Below are 24,386 nucleotides of genomic sequence, written 5' to 3'. Positions count from 1 at the left end.
TGCTGTGGGCAGTACCTGGGGCACCTGGAGGAGGTGGAGGAATGTGCCTTTGTACAGGCAGAGCAAATCCATTCCAGGGGAAATTGCCTGCCTTTTATTATGAAATCCCGCTAATGGTTTGTTGTCTACACAAATAACCATGGGGAATGAACTCATGCCCTTCCCAGCCTGCTCTGTGTCTTCCTACCTCAGCTCCTTTCTGAACAAACATAACCTTTTGCAAGAATACCTGTCAAAATCGCTTTGAAATATTGAAGTAACAGGATGGGATATGGTTTGCTCCTGGGCCCTAGTGCTCATCCGTCAGGACTCAGGATGTCCATCCAAAGAGACTTGTGAGCAGGATGGAAGGGAAAAACTCTGGCAAGCAGCAGGGCCTCACAGGGCAGCATTTGGGGAGCTTATCACCTCACTCTGCTGGCTCTCTGGGCTCCCACTCACCTGGGAGCAGAGCAGTTCCCGGACCCTTGTGAAGCCCCCACTTTGTGTCGGTCATGGGGTGGGTGAGACATGGGGACCTGTGACTCAGCTGGAGCTGATCAGGGCAAAACTGCATCCTTTGGCCACCGGGGTAGCCTGGGAGTGCCTTCATGGCCTCAACATCTCCCTTCTCCTCCTCACGCCATGAGCAGGGCATCATTTGTAAATATTTTAGAGATGGGGCAAAAAGCTGTGGAATCTTGGACCAGCATTGGAGAGAAATGGTTGAGGGACATGTATGTGCTTGGGTGGACCCAAGACACAGATACAGAGCCTTTCGGTCTCAGAATCCCAAGGGCTGGTCAGGGGTGTTTCAGTAAGGGCAAGCTGTAAATGCTCAGTGTTTTCTCTCTCAGCAAAATCACCCCTCAATAATGTCCTTCTGTGGAGCGCAGCAAGAGGCTTTCTCCTCTAATTCATTGTCACCTCCCCATCTTGAAAGTGAGGGGATAACCCCCACTCAGTGGCTGATCCTGAGGGCCACCACTCCCCGGATACATTCATTTAAGGGGAGAGATCAATACCTTTTAATTTGCAGGAGCAACCCCACCTGCTCAACCAAAAGCCCTTCACTTGTCATCCCCTTCCCAGTTCCTGGTGGTGATGGTCTCCCACCTGGAATAAGGTGAGGGATTCTGCTTTTCCAGGTACATGCCTCTTTTCTTCAATGTACTTGGAAGAGAGAAGGACTCGGACACAGATGATTAGAGGAAGAAATCAAAACCAAACACTTAGAAATCCAAACACTCGCCCCCCACTCCAAAAAATATCCCATCAACCAACCAACCAACAAAAAAATCCTTCAAACAAAACTCCATCTCTTTCTCTAAAATCCATGATTAAAACCTGGTACAAACAGGTGAATATAGATATATATATATATTTTTAGTAGATGTAGTATTGTTTTTTTTTCTCCTCTCTCTTTCTCATTATACAGCAAACATTGCAAATATAGAAATTTTCTCTGTACAATTAACGACTTCGGTTTACAATGCAATGTGTGGTAAAACCTTTCAATGAGTGAAAATGTGAACGGGCCTTCAACCGGGTAAAAGTCTAAACTGGAAGACTCCGTTTGCAAAAACAGCCCAAAAGATGGAGCTCCTTCTGGTCTCTTTTTGGTTTTTGTTGCTGTTTTTGTCGCTGTTGATTTTGGAAGGAAAGGAAGAACACAAACTGTTCACAAAGAATCCACAAAATCACGGAATAGGGACTCATGCAATGCAATATTGGGAAACGCCAGACCTCAGCTCTCTGCCCGCTCTTTCATTTTCATTTTATATTCAATTTTTTCTTTTTTTCTCATTTTTTTTAAAAAATCAAAATGAAACAAAACTTTTTTTTTTTCTTTCACTCCACAGTTTGCTTGTTCTGCAAAGTTCGTGTTCAAATTTGGTGCGTCTCACCAACGTGAGGACATTTTAATATCTCACTTTATATATTATATAGAATATTTATAGATTTTTTCATAATTTGTTCTCTCTTTTATTTTTTTTTTTTTTTTTTTTAAATTTTATTTTGTTTCAAAGACAGTCTGAATAAAAATAGCTGCTGCGGATTTCTTTTGGTCCAGTTAGTGTGTTAAGTCACGAGCTATGTGAGGACTCAGGACTTTTGCTGGGCAGAGACGCCCTTCCAGTAGTCTAAGATGTCGTGGAGATCCTCGTCTTTGGCAAACTGGACCTTTTTGCGTAGGGCATGGCCGGCTGCCATATATTCCTCCTCGTCTTTGTGCCGCTTGCGGTTGAGTTTGAAGCGCTCCCAGATGCTGTGCGATGGTTTGCAGGTGTACTCTGGGCTGGAGGTGTAGCTCAGGTTGTGGTACTGAGGCGAGAGCTGGGAATAGGCCAGGTCTCTGGGGCGAGGGCGGGTCAGAGGCTCCAGGATGGAGGGCTTTCTCCCCCCCATGCTGTCGTGCTGCTCCCCTTGGTGCGAGCTGGGGTACGAGTGCCGGTGTTCGCTGTACTGGCGGATCTTCTCCGCCTCTGCCCGCAGGATGGCCGCGGCCGGTGTCACAGTGAGGATGGTGTCAGTGGTGGGGGATGTCTTCTCGATGTATTTGGCTTCTGATTTGTGGCCCGATCCCTCGGAGCGGTAGGATCTAGGGCTCCGTATGGAGCCACTGGAAGAGGTGCTGGAGCGTTTGGGGGCCGCCTCCATGCTGTGGTGCCGCTGGAGAGGGTGGTTGTAGCTTTCCTTGTAGACAGGGGAAAGGAATCCATGTTTGCTGGGGATCTGCTCTGATAAGAGCACCAGCTGAGGCTCCACCGTGGAGACTGCCCCTGATTTCACCCCTTGGAAGGAGGTGGACTCGGATTTCAAGGCATCAATGCAGTTGTTGATGATCTGGTTCACCTTGTCCACCTCCTTGGCAATGGTGGAGATCTCAGCCACAGAGCCCTGGGAGTCTGGCGGCAGGGACAGCTCACAGTCTCGCCTCTCGGGCTGCTCACCTGTCCTCACCTCCATGTAGTTGCCCTTGGTGGCCTTGGGGGTCTCGCTGCTGTCAATCAGCTTGTACTGCTCGACCTCACCAGCAGAAGGTAGGTAGGGGATGCGGGTCACTGTCTCCCCGCCCAGGATCTGTCCCTGGGAGAGCTGGGTGATGCTGGTGGTCTCCATTTCTGGCCCATATTTCAGCTCGATGATGGTTTTCTTCATGCTGCCGGCAGCCTTTTTGTGCTTCTCCTCCTGCTGGCGCCTCTTCCGGAGACAGTAATACACAACGCCCAGGACAATCACCATGCCGAAGAGACAGCCCAGGATTGTCATGATGTAATGGGTGGCAGTGGAAGGGGTGGGCACCGGCTCCTTGCGGTTGGGTCTGGTGGGTGTGATGGTGACGCAGGTGTGGTTGTACTTGGAGTATTGGTGGACAGAGACTACACAGTAGGTGTAATCTCTTTGTGCTACTAGGTTGCTCACGGTGATGTTCTCCTCCTTCTTCCTGAGCTTGGTGATCATGGAGGAGAAGCCATTTTCAAACTGGGAGAGGATGTACATCTTGCTGAAGGGGTAGGGGATCTGCACGGTGAGGACAGCCGAGTTGTGGTTGAGGTGCTTCACCTGGATGTTGGGGCGCACCTCTGTTTCACCGATGGGCGTGAAGAGGGAGAACTGCGGTGTCGTGCCGTCGCCGGAGGAGCACTCCTCCTCAGAGCAGGGGCTTTCGGAGGGCACCGTGGTCACCTGGTACCTGGGAGGGATAAAACGAGGGATCACAGTGTAGGAGCCACCAGTGCAAAGGGACGAGAGCATGCTCAGAGCATTGCGGTAGCCAGTCCGGCCTTGGCCTAACAAGTAGTAGCCCATGTAGTCAGGTGGGGAGTCGCACTGCATCCGGTCATAGGTGCGTGTCATGTTGGTGAAAGCCTCCAGCCATTGCAGGAAGCCGAGGAGCTCACAGGAGCAGTAGAAGGGGTTACTGTAGAGTTCACAGACAGAGAGCTTGTTTAGGCCCCGAAAAGTGTTGCTGTCGAGTCTCTGGATCCTGTTCATGGACAGGTCAATGTTCACTATGTTGGGGCACTCCCAGAAGGCATTGGGGGTGACGGTCTCGATGAGGTTGGCCTGGAGATAGAGGTACTCCAGCTTCCCCAGGCCCCGGAGGATGCCCTCGGTGAGGTTCCTCAGTCGGTTGTAACCCAGCTGCAGCACCTGGAGGTTGAACTGTCCTGAAAAGGCACCGTCCTCGATGTAGGAGATCTCGTTCTTCGTCAGGTTGAGGTATGTCAGGTTGCCGAAGCGGCTGAGCGAGGCGTACTGCACGCTCTTGATCTTGTTGTCGTTCAGCCGCAAGTCCACGATGGTGCTGTTGATTTGCTGGGGGATGGACTCGTAGGGGGGCTGGTTCTGGCTGCAGATGGCCAACCAGACAAAGCCCTTGTCCCCCTCGATGAGCCAGCAGTCTGCCCGCACCCCGCCGGCATGTAGGAGAGAGACGGCCGCCACGTACATGCAGAGGGCTGACGTCGCGGCCCACCGGCGACCTGCCATCTGGAAGGGCAGCACGGAGAGGGGGCTCCTGGTCTGCTGGAAGCGGGGAACAGGACAGGGGCTGGGAAGACGTGGGCTAGTGCTTCTTCGGCAGCTTCGCTTGCCTCTCCCTTCTCCTCATGGCTTGGAGACGGGAGGGACGCGTCTGTGGAGAAAGAGGACTTCGGTGCCCACGGTACTCGGCAGCCACCAGCCAGGGGCTGCTACCAAGGCCTGGGTGGCTGAGGCTGGTCCCACATCACCAGGTCTCTGGCATCTCGAGGAGGGAGTCATGAAGTTAAGCGCCCGTGCGGAGGAGTCCCTGTGGCTCAGAGACAAGCCTTCCTCTCACTTTTTATAGTACATCTCCTCGTTTTCTTTTTGCTGCCCATAGCGGTGCTGGTCCCCATCTCCATGTGCCTCCGTGGGTTTGGCTTCCCCTGCTCAGTCCCTCGGCTCACCTGCTCAAAACAAAACAGAAGCACAAACTAAATACAAAGAAAAGACAGCATTCAGAGGTGTTGGAGATGCATCCAACTACCCTCTTAAAGTTAGGCACCTGCCTTCTCACTCTGACTATCATCTTTCAAGGAGCCTTTTGTTTATTTGGCTGCCACCGGCAGCACTTGGCAGTTCACTGACCACTGAGGTCATCCTCTGAGCCCCTGTCCAGCATCACATTTTAGGCAGCTGAGAGACCAACACACATCCAGCGCACTGTTAGTCTGACCTATTTAGGTGTCTACCTTAGAAGGAGAGGAGTGATGCCCCAGAAGTGTCTGTTCCTCTCCACTGAGAGCAGATGAAGTCTAGACAACTCGCTCTGATGTAGATTTGATGCTGCAGCGTTTTGCTGAGGGGAATCCTGACTGTCTCGTGTGCTGGTGTGCACAGCAGCAGTGCCCACAGAAGGAGGTGCTGGTTGAGGACACCGTCTCTCTCTGCCTGCACTGCTGGGTGGCATCTGGGATAAAGCCCAGCACCAAGTGCTTGTCCTGCTTCTGGGAACCTGAGCAGTAGTTTCAGGGCACTCTTTGCAAAACACACTGTTGTGATTGTGAACTATCCGGTGTCCTTGCTCCTGGTTGGGGCTTTACTGCCTTTCTCCAATACCTGTTTCCTCCTCCCAGGTGAAATGATGCAGAAAGTGGAAAACCCTCAAGCATTCAGTGGCATAACAAGTGCATTTGCAGAGGATAGGACAAGACCTTCCCTCCTCAGCCAGAAACAGCTGTTTGAAGACTAGGAATAGAGTCTTCACTAGACAGTCTTTGAGGCTGCCGGCAGCCTCACTTCCCACAGAAAAATTCTCATTCCTGGCTCACGTTTTCCTTTTTTTTTTCCTTCATTTTTGACTAAACATCAACATCCATGGACACAAATTCTACTTCCTTTTATAATTTCTTAGGGAAACAGGAAGCTAAAAGTGGAAAAGTGGGAACTGCATGAGCGCCAGCATCTCCTGGGTCTTGCTTTTCCACAGACATTGAAAATATCATCTGTGGATATCTCTGCTGCCAAAGAGATCTCTGGGCTGGTAGGACAGATGCAGTGTGGTGTTATGGCAGAGATGGAGTTACCCACAAATGGGGCCCATCTAGAAAAATCCTTCTTTGAAATTTTGTTGGGAACAGGAGCTCTGGTTATCTGCCGTGTCCAAGCTCAGGCTATACGAGCCAGGGAAGATACCACCAGCTCTCCTTGAAAACACAGATGGTAGGAACTGGAGGTTTCTTGGGAAGTTGTGAAGGAGGCAGGGGTACATGTTACATCTAAATTGTCTTTCCTTGAACCTGGAAAATGGTATAAATCCAGAAAGAGTTTTCCAGACCATTTCCGAGTGCACAGGCAGCGAAGGGACTGTGCTTGGTGCTGCATGCCTGAAAATCATGTAAGGCTGATTGTCAAGAGGCATTTAGAGGCAGATGCCATACTCTTGCCCATGTCCAGAAGAAACCAGCTTCTTTTCCAGCCACAGTACCAGGCAGCAAAGCAGACCATGTTTCACTGCAGAGATCCCTGTTCACCACTCAGTTTATACCTTGGTAAACAGGCCAGTAATAATAAGCAGTAAAACAGTTTATTTGTTCTTTCTGGATTGCGAACAATGAGTCTGTTCCCTGGTGGCACAGTTGGGTTTCTGTTACATGAATAACAAGACCTTCTCTCACGTCACCTCTCTGCACTTGAGACTTTCCAGCCACCTTGTCCTCCATGTGCTATCACTGCCCTGGGACACTTCACCAGTACCTGGAAACCCATTTGGGCACAGCTGAGTCCTTGGAGCCAGTGAGGAAGGGAAGAGGGAGGCTCTCAGGGCTCCCTGGGAGACCGCAGGTGAGCGTCCCCCCTTACCACCTCCCCAGCCGACGGCAAAACACAGACTGCAGTTCCAGACTGAAACACATCTGCTGCTACATCCCTCCTGGTGTTAGACAACTCAATTAACCTCTCTGCACTCCAGTCTCCTCTCTGGTTCCATGAGATAATGATAGCATTTCACAGGGTGGTGGGAGGCTGAGGCAAAGTGCCCTGAGCTCCTCTTGTTGGGATGAAAATCCCAGCACAAGCACTGTGCTGCAGGTGGAGGATTTCTCTCTAGATGGGCCTGCTCTCCTCTGCCACAGGGAACCAGCCTGGTCTCGAGCTCCTCCTGCATCCTGTGAGGATGCACATTGCCCCTTAGGGTGTGTGAGGAGGGTATTGCTGGCCTGCAGAACCACAAGCAATGGCTTGCCCCAGTTGTCACTTCAGTGTGTCATAGAGTGTGCTTTCCTTGCTCTTGGTGCACCCATCTCCCTGTCCTCCTCCATGGGCTTGTAGATTCCAGGGACCTCCTGCAGGCAAGGGAAGCCCTGCCAAACTAAGCCAGCACAGGCAGCAGGGATGGATGCATCTTGGCATATTCTCTTCAGCAAGTACTTATTCTGTCTCCTCTAGCTCCCACTGTGACCGAGCCATCTTCTCTGGGCAAACTTGTGTTTGGGAACGCTCTGCAGAGCCAAACCAGCTTTTTCCTTGCAGAGGAAAGTTCATGTCACTCCACCCTGGGGAAGCTGAGGGCAGCAGCCTGTGTCGGAGGGCATTAGGTAATGGAGTGGCATCATCTGTGAGCAAAGAGCAGACACAGACCCACCACAGATCTTGCCAGGCTGACCCCCTATAGCCTTCCCCTATAGCACCCATGTGCCTCTCCCATCTAATTGTAGGTGCTGGGAATGAAGAAGAGCAACAGTGAACGACTCAAACATATTCAGTAAGGCTCCTGATATGTATTTTCTCTTCTTTCCCATACGTTGCCTATCAGATGAGTCCTTCCTGACAACAGAAAGGAGAAAAGGCATTTTATCAGCAGCCCGAGTTTAATTTCAGCTCATTAAAGCAAGCAATTTGCTGGTTTATTTGCTTTGCAAAGTGTGAATAAAATGATAGCATTAAGGAGATGTGAGAGAGGAAAGAGGGGCTAATCTCCCTTTTTATTAGATTGCCGGGACATGACTGGGGAGTGGAGAAGTGGGTCTTGTTGCTTTGCATGGAAGACGAAATTGTTCATCTTGTTGGCTTCTGAGAGCCTCTTTCCAGCACCGTGGTGTGTGTGGGTGTGTTCCTGAGAGTGTGTGCTGCAACATCAGACAAGAGCTGAGCATCCCGCGAGGCAGGGCGGGAGTAGGGGCAACTCGCTGTGGTTCCCCACTCATTTGCCTGTAACAGCAGACAACAGACCAGACAACAGACATCCAGGAGGTGTCTCCTTCTTCCCTTTTCTACCTTTTACCTCACCTCTAATCTCTCTTTCCTGTTCGTTTCTGCTCCTGAAATCCCACGCCTGATTCTTGCAGGTTAAAAGAGGGCAGCTGGCTGGCTGAGGAGGCTTTGCTTTCCTTGATCTCCTATATCTTGAATATGGTTCTGGAGAGCAGGGGAGAGACCCCCGTGCCTCTTCCCAACAGACTGGATAAAAATCAGTAAGAAAATCCAGTTGTTTAACCCTTCTGCCTGCCTTATTTGTCTTTGCCCAGCTGTCCTGGGTTTACTCTCCTGGTAACCCGATTGCATATCACTTTTCCCAGTCCTCCACAATGCTGCCTAGGAAAACCTGAGAACAAGCCACCTACAACTCTCACATGAAAAACAACAAGGAAAGTGGAGATTTGGGAGCCTCCTTCGCTGTTTGAGAAAAAAAAAAGGGAGGGATGAAGACAGTGTAGAATAACAATTATTTGAAATGATGGATTTAATCTCAATCAGAGATATCTTGAACCGTGGCACCATGACGACGATGACAACAGGCCACATCTGTGGCGAGGCCATGGTACCCACATCCCTGTACCCTGTGCCCTGAAGACCTGGCTGTATTTCCCTTTCCTTCTGCTCTCAGAAGGCAGAGGGGCTTGACCAGCTGAGCAGATGTTGGGCTGACAGAGGCCAGCAAAGGCGCAATGACAACTCCCTCACTCCTTGTTGCTCCTGCATGTTGCCTCTGATATCCAGAATCCCTGTTGGAGCCCAGATCCATGTTTCTCCACACTAATCCTCAGCCCTGACTGCGATATACTCTCCTCCTACCCATTCCTGCTTCTCCATCCCTGGTCCCTGTCAACAGCCCAGTGGCAAAGAGGGACTGCTGGGATTTTGTGATGCCTACGAGTCTGCAGCCTGCACTGGATGAGCAGCAGTGTCCTCGTCCTGGCTGAAAACCCACAAGGGTGGTGGAAGGGAGGTGGAAAGAAAAAGGCAGAGCTGGAGCTCCAAAAACCAGTGCAGGCTGTCTGGGAACTTTTTGCTTCCATTTCCCGACTAATGGCATCTTGGAAAATTAAACCAGAGCAGCAGCTGCAAGGAAGCAAACAAAGCAGCCGTGGGGGCTGGGGAGGGAGAGTGAGCTGGCACTCAGTTCCTAATTTTGTTATTCTACTCAATGAGTTATTTCAAACTGTGGATTACATTTACTGAGGGAAGGCAAGGAGCCAGATTAACATGCGTGTGCGTGTGTGCGTGCGTATACACACATACGCTCACCAGTGCTCCTCTCCTTGGCATTCCTGCACCTCCATAACTTTCTTCTCCCTAGCTGCTCCATCTCCAGCTTCTCTTAGACCCTGTCACAGCCACTTGGGCTGTTTTGTCAAAAAAAATGAAGGATCCCCACTGCAGTGAGAGCCATAGGAAAACGGGAGTGGTACGTCACAAATGATAAATATTCAGCCACCCAAAGAAGTGCAGAGGGAAAATTCAGCTAACAGACACCGAATTTTAAAATGAACCTTGGCTCTTCATTATGCATAAGATAATGTGAGGAGGCAGCTCCAAGATGGCAGATAAAACATTTATTAGTGATGAAATCACCCCCAAATGGCTAATGTCCATCCTGTACACGCCAGGTGGGGAAAGGAGGCATCCAGGCAGGTTTTTCTCCTCAGTCGTATTCCTGGTGTTTAATCCATCACCTCCTGCTAGGTGCTGTTGGTCAGAATCACAACCACCCTGAATAATAAAGAAGCTCAGGCCTGTAAAATTCAAGTTCATTTTATATCCAGAGCTCCTGGTACTAATATTGCCTCCGCTGACAGGGTTTAGGCAGCATTTTGTGCATCCCAACCTTATTCCCAAATGTGTTAGATAATAGAGTTCTCCAGTCAATTCTACTCTCTCTCCTCCTATTATTTATTATTTAAGAAAAACAGGCAAGGGAGAAGAGATATATTTTCCACTGAGGTTTGAAGAGAGATGAAGAAGGAATGAAGCAGAGAGGTAAAGGGGGGGCTGAGAGACAAGTGCTCAGCATCACATACGGGATAGCTTTTACTGAGACTTCAGGAGGTCACAGACTGTATGACAAGTATCCAAATGGGAGGGATGGTGAAGAGATAACTTTTCTGGGAGACACTGGGAGAAACAAAGGGAAATTACATGCTTGGTCTCTATACAGGGACATTAGTAGTACCAGTACATAAACACTCATGGGCTCTCTATGGTGCTAGGAATCACAGAGTTGGGTTGTTCTTATCTAGTAAAAAGTTATTCTGGTGTAAAACACACTTTCTGCAAAATTAAACCCTGGGTGGAAAAGCTGTGATCTTTATTTGAAGTTGATATTCAGGTCAATTTACTTTAACAGTAAACTTGGGTGCTGTAATGTCTGAGAGGATCTCTAGTTCTAAGCCATCGTGCCTCTACCAGGCAGGCTGAGGCCAGAGCTGCAACCTTGGAATGGCCAGAACAGATCTGTTTGATCAAACATTTTTAAGAACCTTTTGTTTTACAGCAAGATAAATGCTAGGTTAAAATGACAATATTTTCAAGACAGGTTAGCTCTTGAGATTTCAGAAAATACAACTCTTCTGCTTTTCAGTCAGTTGCAGTCTGAAGTCATTGACATCCGTCTCATGCTGCTTATTTTCCAGGGTCTGTTGAGATGACAACGCTATCCCACGCTGCTGCAGGCCACTGAGCAGAATCCTCTGCTGAGTTTAAGTAAATGCATAAATGATCTTCATGGTGAACAGCCTCTTAAGCCCAGCTGGGTTACCTGTGCATTATCCCAGCCTTCTGAAATATCAGCACGGGCAGACATGAAATGTCAGCTCCAGCCAGTGACAGCGCAGGTGAGCCCTCAAAGAGCTGAGGAGTGTGATGAGAGGGGCAGAGTTAGAGGAAGGTGAAGAGGAAAAAAGATTTTAAGGGATGAAGAGAAGTAAGAGTAAGATCAGGTACTTAGCAATAAGAAACATTAGCAATAAGAAAGGTGTGTTTCCATGGGAGAAAGCCTCTCTAATACTTGCTTGATGGAATTTTTCCTTAGAAGTAATCAGTCTGAATCACAGCTCCATTATGGGATGGTTATGCTGATGTTAAGCTGGTGAAAAGCAGAGGTCTGCTGTGGAAGCAGGACTCTCACTTTCCCCTGTAAGTAGTGCTGAAGATCAAAGCCTGTTTTTCCAGCACCAATGCAATGGAGGGAGCCAGCCCCGCGCTGGGAAGTGGAGTTGCTGGTGTGCCCTGCCTCTGCTGCACTGTCATCCTCACTCAGACCTTTGCTGCTGTTTGGAAGAGATCTTTGCAGCTGTTTTACTGTTTTCATTCATTAATTCATTTTTGCAGGAGGCTTTTGCATTCCTGACAGGAAAAGCAACTTTTACACAGGATGGTATCTGGTGGTAGGTCTGTGAAATGGTGAGCTTTGTTAGAAATTGTTTTCAGAGGTGGAAGTGTCTCATTTGCTCTGATTTCTTATGGTCGTATATGCAAAAGAACACTTCTCTCTCTGTTCTTCTCTTCCCCTGTGAAGGGATTTGAAGTAACAGTGGGTCTCTGGCCAGTGCCTACATCAGTCACAGTTTCTAAGTGAACTGCACTGCTGAGTGTTGGCAGATGGACAAGAAAATATACATCTTGTGTAGGACTTCATGGTAATGATCTGTGATCTCAGAATTCACATTTTCATGAGCATGTGTCCTGCCCACATGAATTGCTATGGCTGTGCTGTAGGCAAATACCTCTGCTGACCTCTCACTTGCCCACTTTCGAAGCTGGTCCTTCTTCTCTGGTTGGAGACTTCCAATCTAAGTTATCTTGTGGTTGTAATGATCTAGCTCTTATCCTTTGGAGTTGAGGAGCCCAGCTTAAGGCTGGACCCTCTGACTGTCCACTTTCTGAAGGGGGTTTCTGCCCTAATATAGCAATATCTGGCAAGCCCCAGTGCCCTACAAGCCTAATTTTAGCTCAGTGCTGCAGGCTGGCTTCTTGTCATGGGCCAGGAGAAGGTTAATGATTATCTGGGCAGCACTCCAAAACCAATCTAATGTTTATTCAGGATAACAGCATTGCAGAGGAAACCGAGCGTGACCACCTTCCACGCACAGCTTACCCAGCACAGCCCCGCTCCCGCACAGGGCTCTGCTGGAGGAGCTCAGGTTTGTCAACTCCTGGAGGAGAGTCTCTCTTCCCCTTCCCTAGGTCAAGACAGGTCCTCATCAACATTTCCAGCCCTGCCCTCTTAAACCAAACATATGCTGAGTTTCTACATAAAACATTTTACCAAGGCTGTGGGTCTGTTGTTTCAGCAGCGGAAATACGCACTCACTCCTCCTGGTAAATTTTTATAGGACACTCCTCATGGGTCAGATACTCATGCTACAAACAAATATCCCTTTATTTTGAATACCCTGCACCTGTAGGGAGGTGAATACACTGTTTACTTGGGGCTCTCCTTGTGTCCCTCAGGGCTCCATGAAGGGATTCATTATAAGCTGTAAAGCCTGAAGGACTGAGATGTGTTGTGCTGAGGGAAAGACTCTCCTCCAGCAGTGAGTACTCAGAGACATACATGGCCCGGGAGAGCTCTTGATGCTTCCATTGGGGTGCAGGAAAAATTGTAGATAGCAAAAAAGTGTTTTCTGAGAGAACCCTGAGGTGCTGGTACTGGCATCACCATCAACAATCCCAAAATAGCTGGTTCTCACTGCCTTTCCAATCAGACTGAGAGGCATTGTGAGAATTAGTAGGATCTCTGGAGAATGCTGGGAATGCACTTCCTACTACCTGAAATGGTCAGGGAGATGGCTGGGCAGCCAGATGGCCATATGAATGTGGAGTTGATATTAATGTCTCATTTGATTATGCTTACAGCATGATTAAAAGGCTCCTAGATTCCTGAGCAGGTATCTTTATTATATTAAGTCTAAACAGAACAAAAACATGGCTCTTTTGTGGGCTTGGCTGGTTAAACCTGGTGCCAGACAGTGTTTCTCTCAAGGCTACCTGATTTCCCACTGAAGTATGCCCATGCACTGGTGGGAACAAGCAAAGACCATCTTTGTCCATAGAGGATACTCAACTACAGGTATGAGGGGACCACTGGGTCTCCTCTATGGTGCCAACAAGCCTAAAGCCCAACCAAACGCCCTTCTACCCAAAAATGTGTGGGCAGATGGAGAGAAGCTTGGGAAAAAATGGGTCATGCACATGCCAGGCTCCATCCAAAAGAAATTTTTTGTCTTGACACATGGCTAATGCCCAGCTGCTGGTGGAGAAGCAGAAGTGGGAGCTATTGGTGTGTTAGCACACAAAAGCCCTTCCTCAACATCTGCTCCTCAACAGAGTCTGGGGCCATGCTCTGGACCTCTGTATTTCCCTGCTTGTTCAGAGACCTCTGAAAGATATGGACAGTGGAAAGAAACTTTGGAGCCTAAGACAATAGGAGTAGGGAGCTATGCCAGCATTTGGACTGCCCGTCCTTTTCATAAACATTTCCTGTGGAGGTTACCCAAGCTGAAAAAGCAAGTGAACCCAAAACACCCACCCTCTCTGGAGGAATGGAGTTTATCGTTAATAATCTACTGCTAAAAGGGTAACATCTGTTTTGGACAAACTGTAATGAGATTTAAACCCCAGGTGGAAGGAGGACTTCACAGTAATAAATGACTCTCTGTATGTCTAAATAGTTTTAATTTTTTTTCTGGCAGAAATAGCTGCTTTTCACCTCAGGCTTCTTTTTGCCAGCTCTTTTTGTTTAATGATTGCTATTAATTTCCAGGGTGGCAGATGGATTTTAGGCTGGTGTAGTCTGAAATGAGGAAAAACAGTCCATGAAGGTGTGAGCTTGCCATGAATGTGTGCACAGGTCACACATGCTGGTGCGATGCCATGTGGGGGAGTTTGCTTTCCAAGGGAACTATTGCTTCTCAGTAGCTGGGATGTTTGAGCATCTCTCAGTCATAAAGGAAGGTGAATTAAGGTTTTTTGCCACTCCTTGTAGCTCTGCCTGTTTAGACCTTCATTTAATAAATATGCTGATTTCAGCGAGCGTCTGTGAGGAATTGAAACCAACATCAAACGCTTTGCTAAACCCAAGCTGAAGCAAGCTGGAGAGCAGCACATGGTCTCCAGAACATGGAAAGGAGCTCCCTGCCCATGGTTGGATGGTGCCAGGTGATGAGGATTCCTCCTTGGGCATGAAACAAACATTTTTTCAGTGCTTTTCCTGTGTTATTGGGATTCTTTTATTTGAATAGCGTGGGATGCTCCAAACAGACAATCCTTCTCCATGCTCTGGCTGTGGTGATAAGTGGGTGCTGTTGGACCCAACACACTCTGCCAAGATCCTAGGGCCCAAAGGACCACTTTCTTGATCCTCTTTTCCACCACCTCCTTCTCAAGAAGCCCACAGAACTAATCCCAATTAGTGCTACAGTGCTCTGGGGTGACCTCCTTTCTCTTTCCCTGCTGTGGAGCACCTCTGGATTTGACTCAGGATGCAGATGTGAAGGATACATGGGTGGTCAAGTGAGAAGCTGGGTCCAGGAAGTGAGGTTGATGATGGATCACCATGGATCACCAGCACATGGCAGCACTCTGTGGCCAGGCAGCTGTCCCAAGACAAGAGCATGGCAGAGCACAGGGAAAGGAGGGAGGGGTTTAGTTGGCTGGGACTGGGTGAGCCCCAGGGATGGAGGAAAGGGGGTAGAGATAGAAAGTGCAGCATCTCAGGTGATGCAGATAATCTCCTTTAATCTCTTGCTCAAAATAACCCAAAGTCAAGTAAAGGAGGGATTACAGGGCCTAAGCCACTGTTATTGCCAGGGTGTAACAGCCTTAGGTTGCCTCTGAAGGGCTCCTAAGAGGAGCTGTAGAAAATACTGGCCTGCTGGAAATGCCTCCCTGGGGAGGGTGACTGGGTGGGCTGGGGATCCTCCTGAAGTAGCCCAAGGAGAGTGGGGGCTGCAGGGTGGGCAGCTGCCTGCAGGATCACGACCTACACAGGGACCTGGTCCCAGGGGAGTAACTGTCTTAGATGCTCACTTGTCACCTTGTCTTTACTGATGGGTTTATTCTTAGAGCAGGATCCAAAGTGCTTTATAGTCATTAATTATCCTAATGGGGAAGCAGTGCCCATGAAACTCATTTTACAGATGAGAAACAGAGCCCATGAGGAGGTAAATGACATATCAGGTGCTGGGGCAGAGCTAGAGTGAGGTGTGAGTCCCTGCCCTTCTACCTCCTTCCATTTTTAACGGGCCTTTCCTTGGATGAGCATTCCCAGCAGCCATGAGGCACTGGTAGGCTGAAGGCATCTCCTGCCCTTTGCCAAAAAGCTTGGCTGCTGTGCTGCTGCCAGAGAAAACTGAACTGCAGAGCCCTATTCATCAGCTCCTGGCGATGTCTACAAGATATCAGCAGCACAGAGACAGTGTGAAGCAGGATTGCACTGGGGAGGGAGCAGAGCATGTTCATTTTAATGAGCTTGTCCCTGCCTAAAGGAGAGAGAAAGCGAGAGGCCAACCTGGTTTAATAAACTCTAGCATGCGGATTTAATCAGACGGATCATTGTTCCCCAGCACAGGGATGAATATATTAAAAAAATGATTCAAACTTTTCTTCTTTGTTTTTCATTTGTATTATGTGCTGTGGTGTGATAAAACATCCTGGGGCCAACTTGCAAGGCAATAAAAGAGACTGTGGAGGAGAGGAAGACGTTGATCCATGCGAGCAAGCACAAGCACTGTGGGGAGGGAGGCTGCTGGCAGGCAGGGCTGGAAGTGAGGGGCTGCAGCATCCTCAGCCCCCACCAAAGCCCCAGAGAAGATGTGCTTATGGGGGCTGACCTGGTGTCAGCTCCTTTTCAGAGGCTTGAGATGACTAACAGGAGTTTAGGTCCAGTGCTAAAAGCAGTTCTTGGTCAAGTGTGAGACCTCCACCTCTCTACAGAAAGGTCTAAGCACAAGCATATTCCCATGCTCCTACGCCAGGCGGGAAAGAGGGACTTACCAAGTCCTCAGCTTTCTGTAGGGACACCAGTAAGGGTGCTGGTGGTGTTTTCTGGGGCTAAATAGTACTGGCCTTTAAGGGAATGGTGAAAAAGGATAAAGTTTCCTCTGGACTCTTCCCTTCTTCTTACCAGGAGCCACTTCACCAGTGCCTCTCCATTGCACTACGTGTCAGGCAGTGCAGAGTGGCGTCCTGGGTACTGCATATTAATTTAGAGAACTAAACAGCTCTGGCTGCAAAGCAGCAAACTGCATGGCAGGAAGGCAAAAGCTGTATTATGGGGCTCTGCTGCTGCTCCCTGTCTGAAGACCACATCCTCGTGCCTCTGCCTGTCCCTGGGGACAGCAGGCATTGCACCGAGGCACGGGAAGGTCTTGGTCCAGCACAGCAAAGAGTAAACTGGGTCTGCAGGCAGCCCAGGTAGGATTGTGTTGGTGTGAGCCTCGGCAGTGCATGGCTCTGGGCTCACAAGGCTCTTGCTACGTGGGTGTGAATAAAGCCAGCTTAGATAAAATAGTCTTTTGTACTAAATCCTGGACAGACCACCTGGAGCTGTGCTCAAAGACAGACCTCAGGGGCCTCCAAGGTGCCTCCATGGAATTTACCTCCTTTGCCCTGCCCAAGCTCACTGTCCTTGGCTCAGGCTTAAATAACCTCCAGCCCTTGCTTTGCTCACTCTTTTCTGGCCTGTCAGGCTGTGTGCCCCCTGAGACGTAGGGAATTGGCTCTCCCAGGCTGACAGGGCACCCAGCTGGGTTTAATCACTCACTCTAAAGTCAGGGCTGCACTGACGCATGGTGAGACAGCCCTTTGGAAAAGGGACAGCTCCCTGGTAGGTTATGGATGGACATCTAAAGGTAGCCCAGAGGTGTTTTTGGAAAAGGGCTACAGGTCCTCCTGCCATGGAGCAAAGCTGTGCCTGACAGGTTTGCAGCCTGGCTCTGGGTTTGTGGGGAGAACCCAGTGATGGCTCGGTTTTGTTCCCACCTTCCTTCAGGATGGACCACCTCAACCAGCAGCTGCAGGGTTTAGAGGAGGGAAAAGGGATATCTACTTCCTTTGGAAAGATTGCTCTAAATTTTGTATTGACCCACTCACTGAAAAGTCACTTATGGCCACTTGGTGTTAAATATTGCCAGCTTTGGCTTCTAACACACCACTGTGCTACTGCTTCATTACTTTATCCATTACTGCTCATAAACACTAATAAATAATCCTATTTTCATTCCCACCATTGTTTAAGTGGTCATTAATTGTGGTTTATATGCTGTCTTTGTGTATTTGTGTACGATAGCTTCTTCATGATTCCTTGATTAACTGTGATTGATTGTGTATTTTAAAATCAATTAAAAGTTTCAACACTAAAAGGTAGAGTCTTTAGCAGTAATGCTCTGAGACATTGCCATTTATAATGGAGCAATTATAGTGCTGGGATCCATCAGTGTGGCACGACGTGATCTTTATTTTCCAGAGCTGTGCAAATCCATATGTACGTGAGTGTGCACGTGTCTGTGTCTTTTATGCATGAGTTATATGGTGGGAAGAGTGTGTATGGGAAAGAGTCCCAGCTCCTCCCAGAGTTGCTGGACCACATAAGGTGGGCTGGCTTTTGTGGGCAACCAGGTATTACCCACTCCCTTTCTTAAGACACTAATGCAAGGGCTGAGCCCCAGGACTCCATTAATTTCCTTGCTGACATGACAGCACTTTGTGTTTATTTTCTATCTGTAAAGAGGCCAATACCCTCAGCTGAACAGGGCCACAAAGCAGGATGTGTGTCCTTCTGCCTTCTCCCTGTTTCAGGGAAATGTATCTGTGCCTTGGTGGGGTGGAGGTGGGGGATACACGGGAAGATAGAGGTGGCTGTGAAGGCACATGTTTGTGGTGGTCCTGATACAATGCTGATATCATGGAGGAGGAGGAGGGCAGCCACCACCTGGGCACCAGGGCATGTGCTGGAGCACAAATCTCTGCCCTGTATCACGTCATGTCTGTACTTTATCAGTGCTCAGCTCCTCATATTGCTGCTGTGCTGGTAAAATGTCTGTGTCCAGCACAAGAGTAGGAGTTAAATGGGGTTAACACCATGCTCTCGTGCTGCCTTGCCCTGTAAACCTGAATCCTACATGCTTATGCCTCTCTGCACTCCGTGACTCCAAAGCATCTCTGCCTAAGCAGCTTCTTCTGGCCAGTGCAATGAATTAGGGGTGAGTAAACCACTCAAGAGATTTTGTGCAGGTGCTCTGAGGTGGGGAAGCAGATCCCCAAGGACCAGTGGAAAACTGGGCCCTTGTAATTGACCCCCAACTTGTCCTCCATCCTCCTGGATATCTGCCTGCTGCCATGAGCAGGGCCCTCCCAGCCATCTGCCAGCTCAGGCAGAGGATTCCTGTGCGCTAATCTGCTCAGAGACATTTGTCACCCACCCCTCTTCCAGCTGCATGCTGTGAAAAATGCCTCAGTGCCCCCAGTGCAGCTGCTGGGAGCACCCGTTAGGGGAAATCACCAGCCTTGTTAAATGATGGGGGGACCATTTTGTGCAAGCTCTGGAATGGGATCACTCTCTCGTATTAACTCGCCTGCTTGCATTGATGTTAATGAAATAAAGAAATATAATGGTTCCAGACTTTTAAACTTCTTATAGCTCGATTTGCATAATGGCCACCACTACCCTGAACAGGAACTGATCTGTCAAAAAATATTGTTCCAGTCCTCTATCATTCAGCTCAATGGGAGGTGCAGATTGGCCCACAGGAGCTGTTTTTCGCTGATGGAGTGGAGTTTGCCTAGTGCTGAACATAAAAAGCTAATATTAGGATGCAATCCAATATTGTAAAAAAGAAATTGGTTAAAAGTTATAGATCAATAACTGTTAACATGGCTCTATTTTTCAGACAGATCATGTTTACTGCTGCTGGTGATATGGAGGCAGGCTCCCTCCCGCTGGCTGAAGCAACTCCATGGGTCCCCCTCAGAGCAGCCTGTGGCTGCCAGTCATGGCTCAGCTGTCCTGAACAACCCTGTGAGCTTACTATGCTGCATGGAGTTTCCTGTGGAAGTTTGTTCCCCTCTGCCCTGGACTATGAAAGGTTGGTGAGGGCTGCACTCAGCACCCAGGGCTAGACAGTAGTCCTCTGTCCACCTTCCTGCATGACCCTCAGCATCAGGCTGTGAGTCCAGGAGTGATGTCAGAGCTCTGGGAGAGCCCCTGTGAGACAGATCACACCTCGCTCCTCAGTGCCGCAGATCTCCACCCCTTGATGTCCTACAGCAACTCTACTCGATGCCTTAGACTGTCACTCTCTGATTACCTAGACCTCTGCTCCTCCGTGCCCTATATCGATGCTCCTTGATTATCCACATCTCTGTTCTTTGATGCCCTAGATCTCTGCTCCTTGATTACCTACATCTTTGCTCCTCCATGCCCTAGATCTCTTCTCCTTGATTATCCAGATTTCTGCTCTTTGATGCCCTAGATTTTTGCTCATCAGTGCCCTAGATCTCTGCCTGCTGCGAAGATGGTGCCCCTCCCAGCAGATGACTCCTGCAGTTCTTCCAGCTCTTCCAAAGCAACTGGATGGTTTCACCCCTGTGGGGAGCAGGGTGCTGTGTCCCATCTCTAAAGTGAGGTGAGCATCCCTCCTCTCCACTGTGTTTTCAAACCATGCTGCCCATGCAGCACAGACTGTTTCTCCCCAGCAGTGTGTGTTTAGGGTGTGCAGATCCAAATGCTCAGCTATGATGGGGACAGGAGAGTGGGGAGCCAGCTGAGCATCATGAACCAGCATGACAATGGCCCTTCTGCTCCCAGTGACCTTGGACTTGCCTCTGATAGCTCATTACAGCCTGTCTTTGATCACTTGCCTCTTCCCCACTCTTTACTTGGAGATACTGACCAATATAATCAAAAGGACATTTTTACTTCCAAAATATACAACTTAATTAGAACTGCGAAGGGGTAGAGCAGCCAGTCCATAAAAACACTCACTCTGCAACACTCTCTGTCCTGACTCTGCAGGAACTGGGGACAAGAGATGCCTGGTCTTCAGTGGGAACGGAGTGGTTTCCAAAAAATTAGAAATACCACTCAGGTCCTAGCCAAAAAGGGGTTTTTGCACTGCATGAGAAGGTTTTGTGTGGAAATGCCCTCACCTGCAGTCAAACACACTTTGCTGAATCGAGACTGCATGGACTGCATAGCTGCAAACAGCAACACAGAGACCCTCATCTAAACCGCCACCCTGAAAAAGAACCTTCTGATTGAATGGTCAAATATTCCTCTGTCACCCACAGTCCTGCTTACATACTCACTGAACTGGGACCATTTCCAGCTGCAGGCAGTGAGGCAGGTCCATCCCACAGCATGGGAGGAGTGTGTTTGTATCCAGCTGCCTAACAAACAAGGTCCGGTTGTTCCCATCCCTGCAGCTGCCCCATGAAACAGCTGACATCTTAAAAATTGATGGGGTTCATTTCCTGCCTCTGTGCACTTACTTGAAGCACCAGCTCTGCCATTACCAGCAATGTCCACATTAATTACTATCATAACCCAAGTACCTTTGAACGTGCTCCCCTGCCTGCAACGTCTGTCCCAGCAGTGACCTGCGTTTCTCTCCCCTCGAGACCTTTCGCATGACTGGGATTTCCAGCACTGCTGCCTGCAGGAATACAAAGTTGATGCTGGTATAGCCCCAGGGGAGGAGGATGGGCAATCAGACAGGTCTGCTGACAGGTTGGCTCTGGCTCAGGCTCAGATGCTCACCTGGAGCATGGAGGGGCCCTTCCTCTTCTCCTCCCCTTGCCTCACTGAGCAGTGAATCAGTCCCGCCCCATCTCTGGGGCATGGGCTTTTCCACACTGCATAAAAAATTTAAATATTAATTGGAGACTGACTCTGTGGCTGGGTGGTGGAAGTGCTTCCCCTGGGATTGTCTGGAGTCCTCACACTGAGTCCCTTTAGGTCTGAGCCCCAGGGACCAGCCTTCAGCTTTCCACTAGTGAGTCCTTCTGAAGAGAAACCTCCAGTTTCTAAGGGAAAAAGTCAAGTTGTGGAAAACCGCCCAGCTCACTCTAAACACAGGTCCTGGGGGATGGAGACAGGCACTTCAATGCTCTGTTGGCTGTAGAAAATTGAAAATCTCATATATTTTGCATAAAATGCTGATTAACTGGTGCTAAATACAAGCATGTCTTAGACCGTGAAAGGACATGCACAAATGAGATAAAACACTAGAAATTATGAGGCAATGGGAGTCAGCAACTTAAAGAACCATCAATAAAGCTTCTTCAGCACGGACTGAATAGCATCCAACCCAAGTATCACACAGTCAGTCAAAAATCTGACCAAAAGTGTGCTTTGAATGCATGAACAGAGCAGAATAAGGACCGACAAACACAGGAGAACATAACATTCGTTCAGGATGCTTCATTCCTGCCTTTTGCTCAAAATCTCAAAACCTCATGGGAAAAAGCAAACCCACAAGCTGTAGTTCCCCAGAAAAAGGTCTACAAATTATAGCGGGTCACAAGCTGAACATGAAGGATCAGTGTCGCATCAAGAGGCAGACAGTGCCCTGGGATATGAGCTACAGTATGGCCTGCAAGACTCACAAAATCATCTTTCTTATCTGTTCAGGACTGGTGAGGTCTATGCTGGAGTAGATTCTGGTATTGGCAGCTCATATCAAAAAGGAGGTGGCGCTGCTGCAGGCAACGCAGAGGAAACAGGACGATCAGAGGTCTACGAAACATGACCTACAAAGAAAGATTGAAAGAACTGGGTTATTTAGCCTAAAAGAGATGATGGAAGAAGAGATGTGATAACAGTCTTCAAGTGCTTAAAAGGCTGCTGCTAAGGGGAAGAGAATAATCTGTTCTTTATGTCCATGGTGGACAGGACAAGAAATAATCGGCTTAAATTACAGCCAGAGAAATCAGGTTAGACTTCAGGACAGAAACGGCTTGTGGAGCCAGGCAGTGGGTTACCTGGGAGGTGGAGGTGCTCTGTCACTAAAAACACTAATGTTCTTCGGGGACAGGTTGGCAAACATCCACGGGGAGAGGGGCTGTCTTGGGGCAGGGCTGCACCTTCTCCATGCCCCTATGGTGCCTTCAACATGTTGCCTGGGGCTCCTGGATTGCCCAAAGTGAGATCATCCTGCAGCAATCGCTTCAGCTGGCTGGACAAATCCCAGGCATTTCAGCTTGTGAGAACTTTCAGGACAGCAAAATTTGATTTCGTAGCAGATTGGGGGCACAAGTCAACATTTTGGGTTATTTTTCTTGCAGTAAAGAAATACTTCAAAATGGATTTTCTTTTTTCCCCTCATCTTTCAGTCACTCGATTGCAACACAAACGAAGCGGAGCATCGCAGCCACGCCACACAGACAAGCTGAAATGACACAATCCAAATGAAACCTGTTTGATAATGTCCTTGCTGAAAACAACAATGAATCCAATCTCTCCTCTCCAGACAATCGGGTGGGGTTGAATCACCAGTTCTGAGTGAATAGTCTTGCCTTGAGAGGTTTTTCAGCCAGCTCAGAGGATTGTTGCTACCAGAGAGGTAAAAAAAACCCCCAAAAACAGGGACCCTTCCAACCCAGCTGTGCCCACATTGGGCAGCAGCTGGTGTGCCAGTGGCCAGGATGGGGGATTCACCAAGGTGTCCAAGAGCAACTCAATCACTTACACTGCACTGCTGACCCTGCACATTTGGGCTACAGATTAAGAGGTTCTATGTTCTCCTGAGGACTTACTGTTATCCCTGGATTCCAAGAGCAATCCTTTATTTTAAAACCTGCCTCCTAATTCATTTTATATTTACTCATAAAATCTTGGCCAGGGTTTTGGAGAGTTGCGGTTTTTTCGGAAAGGCCAAGTTCTAAATGGCGCTGACTCAGCAGAAGCTGACTCGATTGAAGCAGTGCCTGTTTGAGTTTATTCCACTCCTGGGCAGGGTTGGAAACAAAGCAGCAGAAACTGGACTCTCCCCCAACTTTGTTTTCTCCGCAGGCTCTTGGCTGTGTGCAGCAAACACTACTGCTGACCCACAGAGATGGAACTGGTGAAGTGGAGGAGAGCAGAAGGGAGCCAGCAGACTCCCTGCTGTATATGCCATATTCTGTTGACTTGAAGTTTAATACAGCTGAGATGAGAATCAAATAAAAAGAAGAAAAAGGAGGAATAATGAAAAAAAAATTAAAACCCTGTAAGCGATTAATTTTCAGCCTCACTGCCCAGCATCAGTCTCAAGGAGGAGACTGGAGATGCAACTAATACTTAGTTTATTAGAATACCACTGGTTATCCCCCAGGATGCTTTGGGATAGGCAAGCCCTGCCACGGGGAAGATGGTGCTTGTTCCTTCCCACACTACAACGGGGTCATGCCGGGACCTGGAATCATTTTAATGTAGCCCATGGAGCCAAGCCTGCTTCTGCCTTCCTTTTCCCACACTGCAATCGCCTTAGTTTTGCCTGTGGAACAGCCTGGCTTCTGGACATGATGGTAGCACATCTTGCTTGTTTGAGATGATGGGGCTGTGCTGTCCCAAGCAGGTCTTACTTGGGAGGTGAGTGTCTCCTCCACAGCACCAAAGCACTAAATCCTCATGCTCTCCTCCTCATCCAAGAGCTGGAGCTGGAAGGAGAAGATGGGTCATGGTAGATGGCCAAGCTGCCATGCCAATGTAGCACTGGGGGATGCAGTGGGATCCTGTCCCAGGTGAACCAAGATTCCTTCAAGGAAAAATTCATTTTAGGCTCAAGTGAAAAGCATAAAAGTGCTGAAAGTTGACCATCTTCTCATACCTTGGAAAGTGTCTGCTTCTGATGTCCTCGCTGTTGTGAGGTACTTGAGTGACAGCCAGGCTATGAAATACAGCCAAGGGTTTTTGAATTGACAGCTCATTCCATGCACAAGCAAAGCCTGAAAGACAGTCCAGAGCCGCTTAGCAAGAGCAGGCTAATAGCTAAGTACACAGAGGAGACCTAATGAGAACACTGGTATCTCCTAACTCCAGCTCCATTCAGAAAGCCAAGAATACGGAATTGAGTCACTTTGTGTCCGATAGCCATAATGAATGTGCCAGTGGAGATGCCCAGAAAGAATAATACCATAAATTGGCAAGGTGGCAGCTGCATTTATCAGCTCAAACAAGAGCT

The 24,386-nt window shown here is 48.7% G+C and overlaps 1 protein-coding gene across 4 annotated transcripts in view; it reads right to left on the bottom strand.

The window, feature by feature from the left end:
- Positions 1-1,340: 1,340 nt before the first annotated feature.
- The window catches only part of ELFN1 (extracellular leucine rich repeat and fibronectin type III domain containing 1), a 105,388-nt gene continuing 82,342 nt past the window's right edge, over positions 1,341-24,386 (bottom strand). For all 4 annotated transcript variants that reach the window (XM_032704388.1, XM_032704391.1, XM_032704387.1 and 1 more), the window contains exon 4: positions 1,341-4,916. In XM_032704388.1, coding sequence (XP_032560279.1) covers positions 2,086-4,476 — 2,391 coding nt within the window. In that variant the 5' untranslated portion in view covers positions 4,477-4,916 and the 3' untranslated portion in view covers positions 1,341-2,085. The remainder of the gene's footprint in view (positions 4,917-24,386) is intronic.

This window comes from Chiroxiphia lanceolata, chromosome 16 (genome assembly GCF_009829145.1).
Source record: "Chiroxiphia lanceolata isolate bChiLan1 chromosome 16, bChiLan1.pri, whole genome shotgun sequence".
Lineage (NCBI taxonomy): Eukaryota > Metazoa > Chordata > Aves > Passeriformes > Pipridae > Chiroxiphia > Chiroxiphia lanceolata.
Note: the sequence above shows the minus strand (reverse complement) of the source record. Positions and strands in the feature narration are given on the sequence as shown.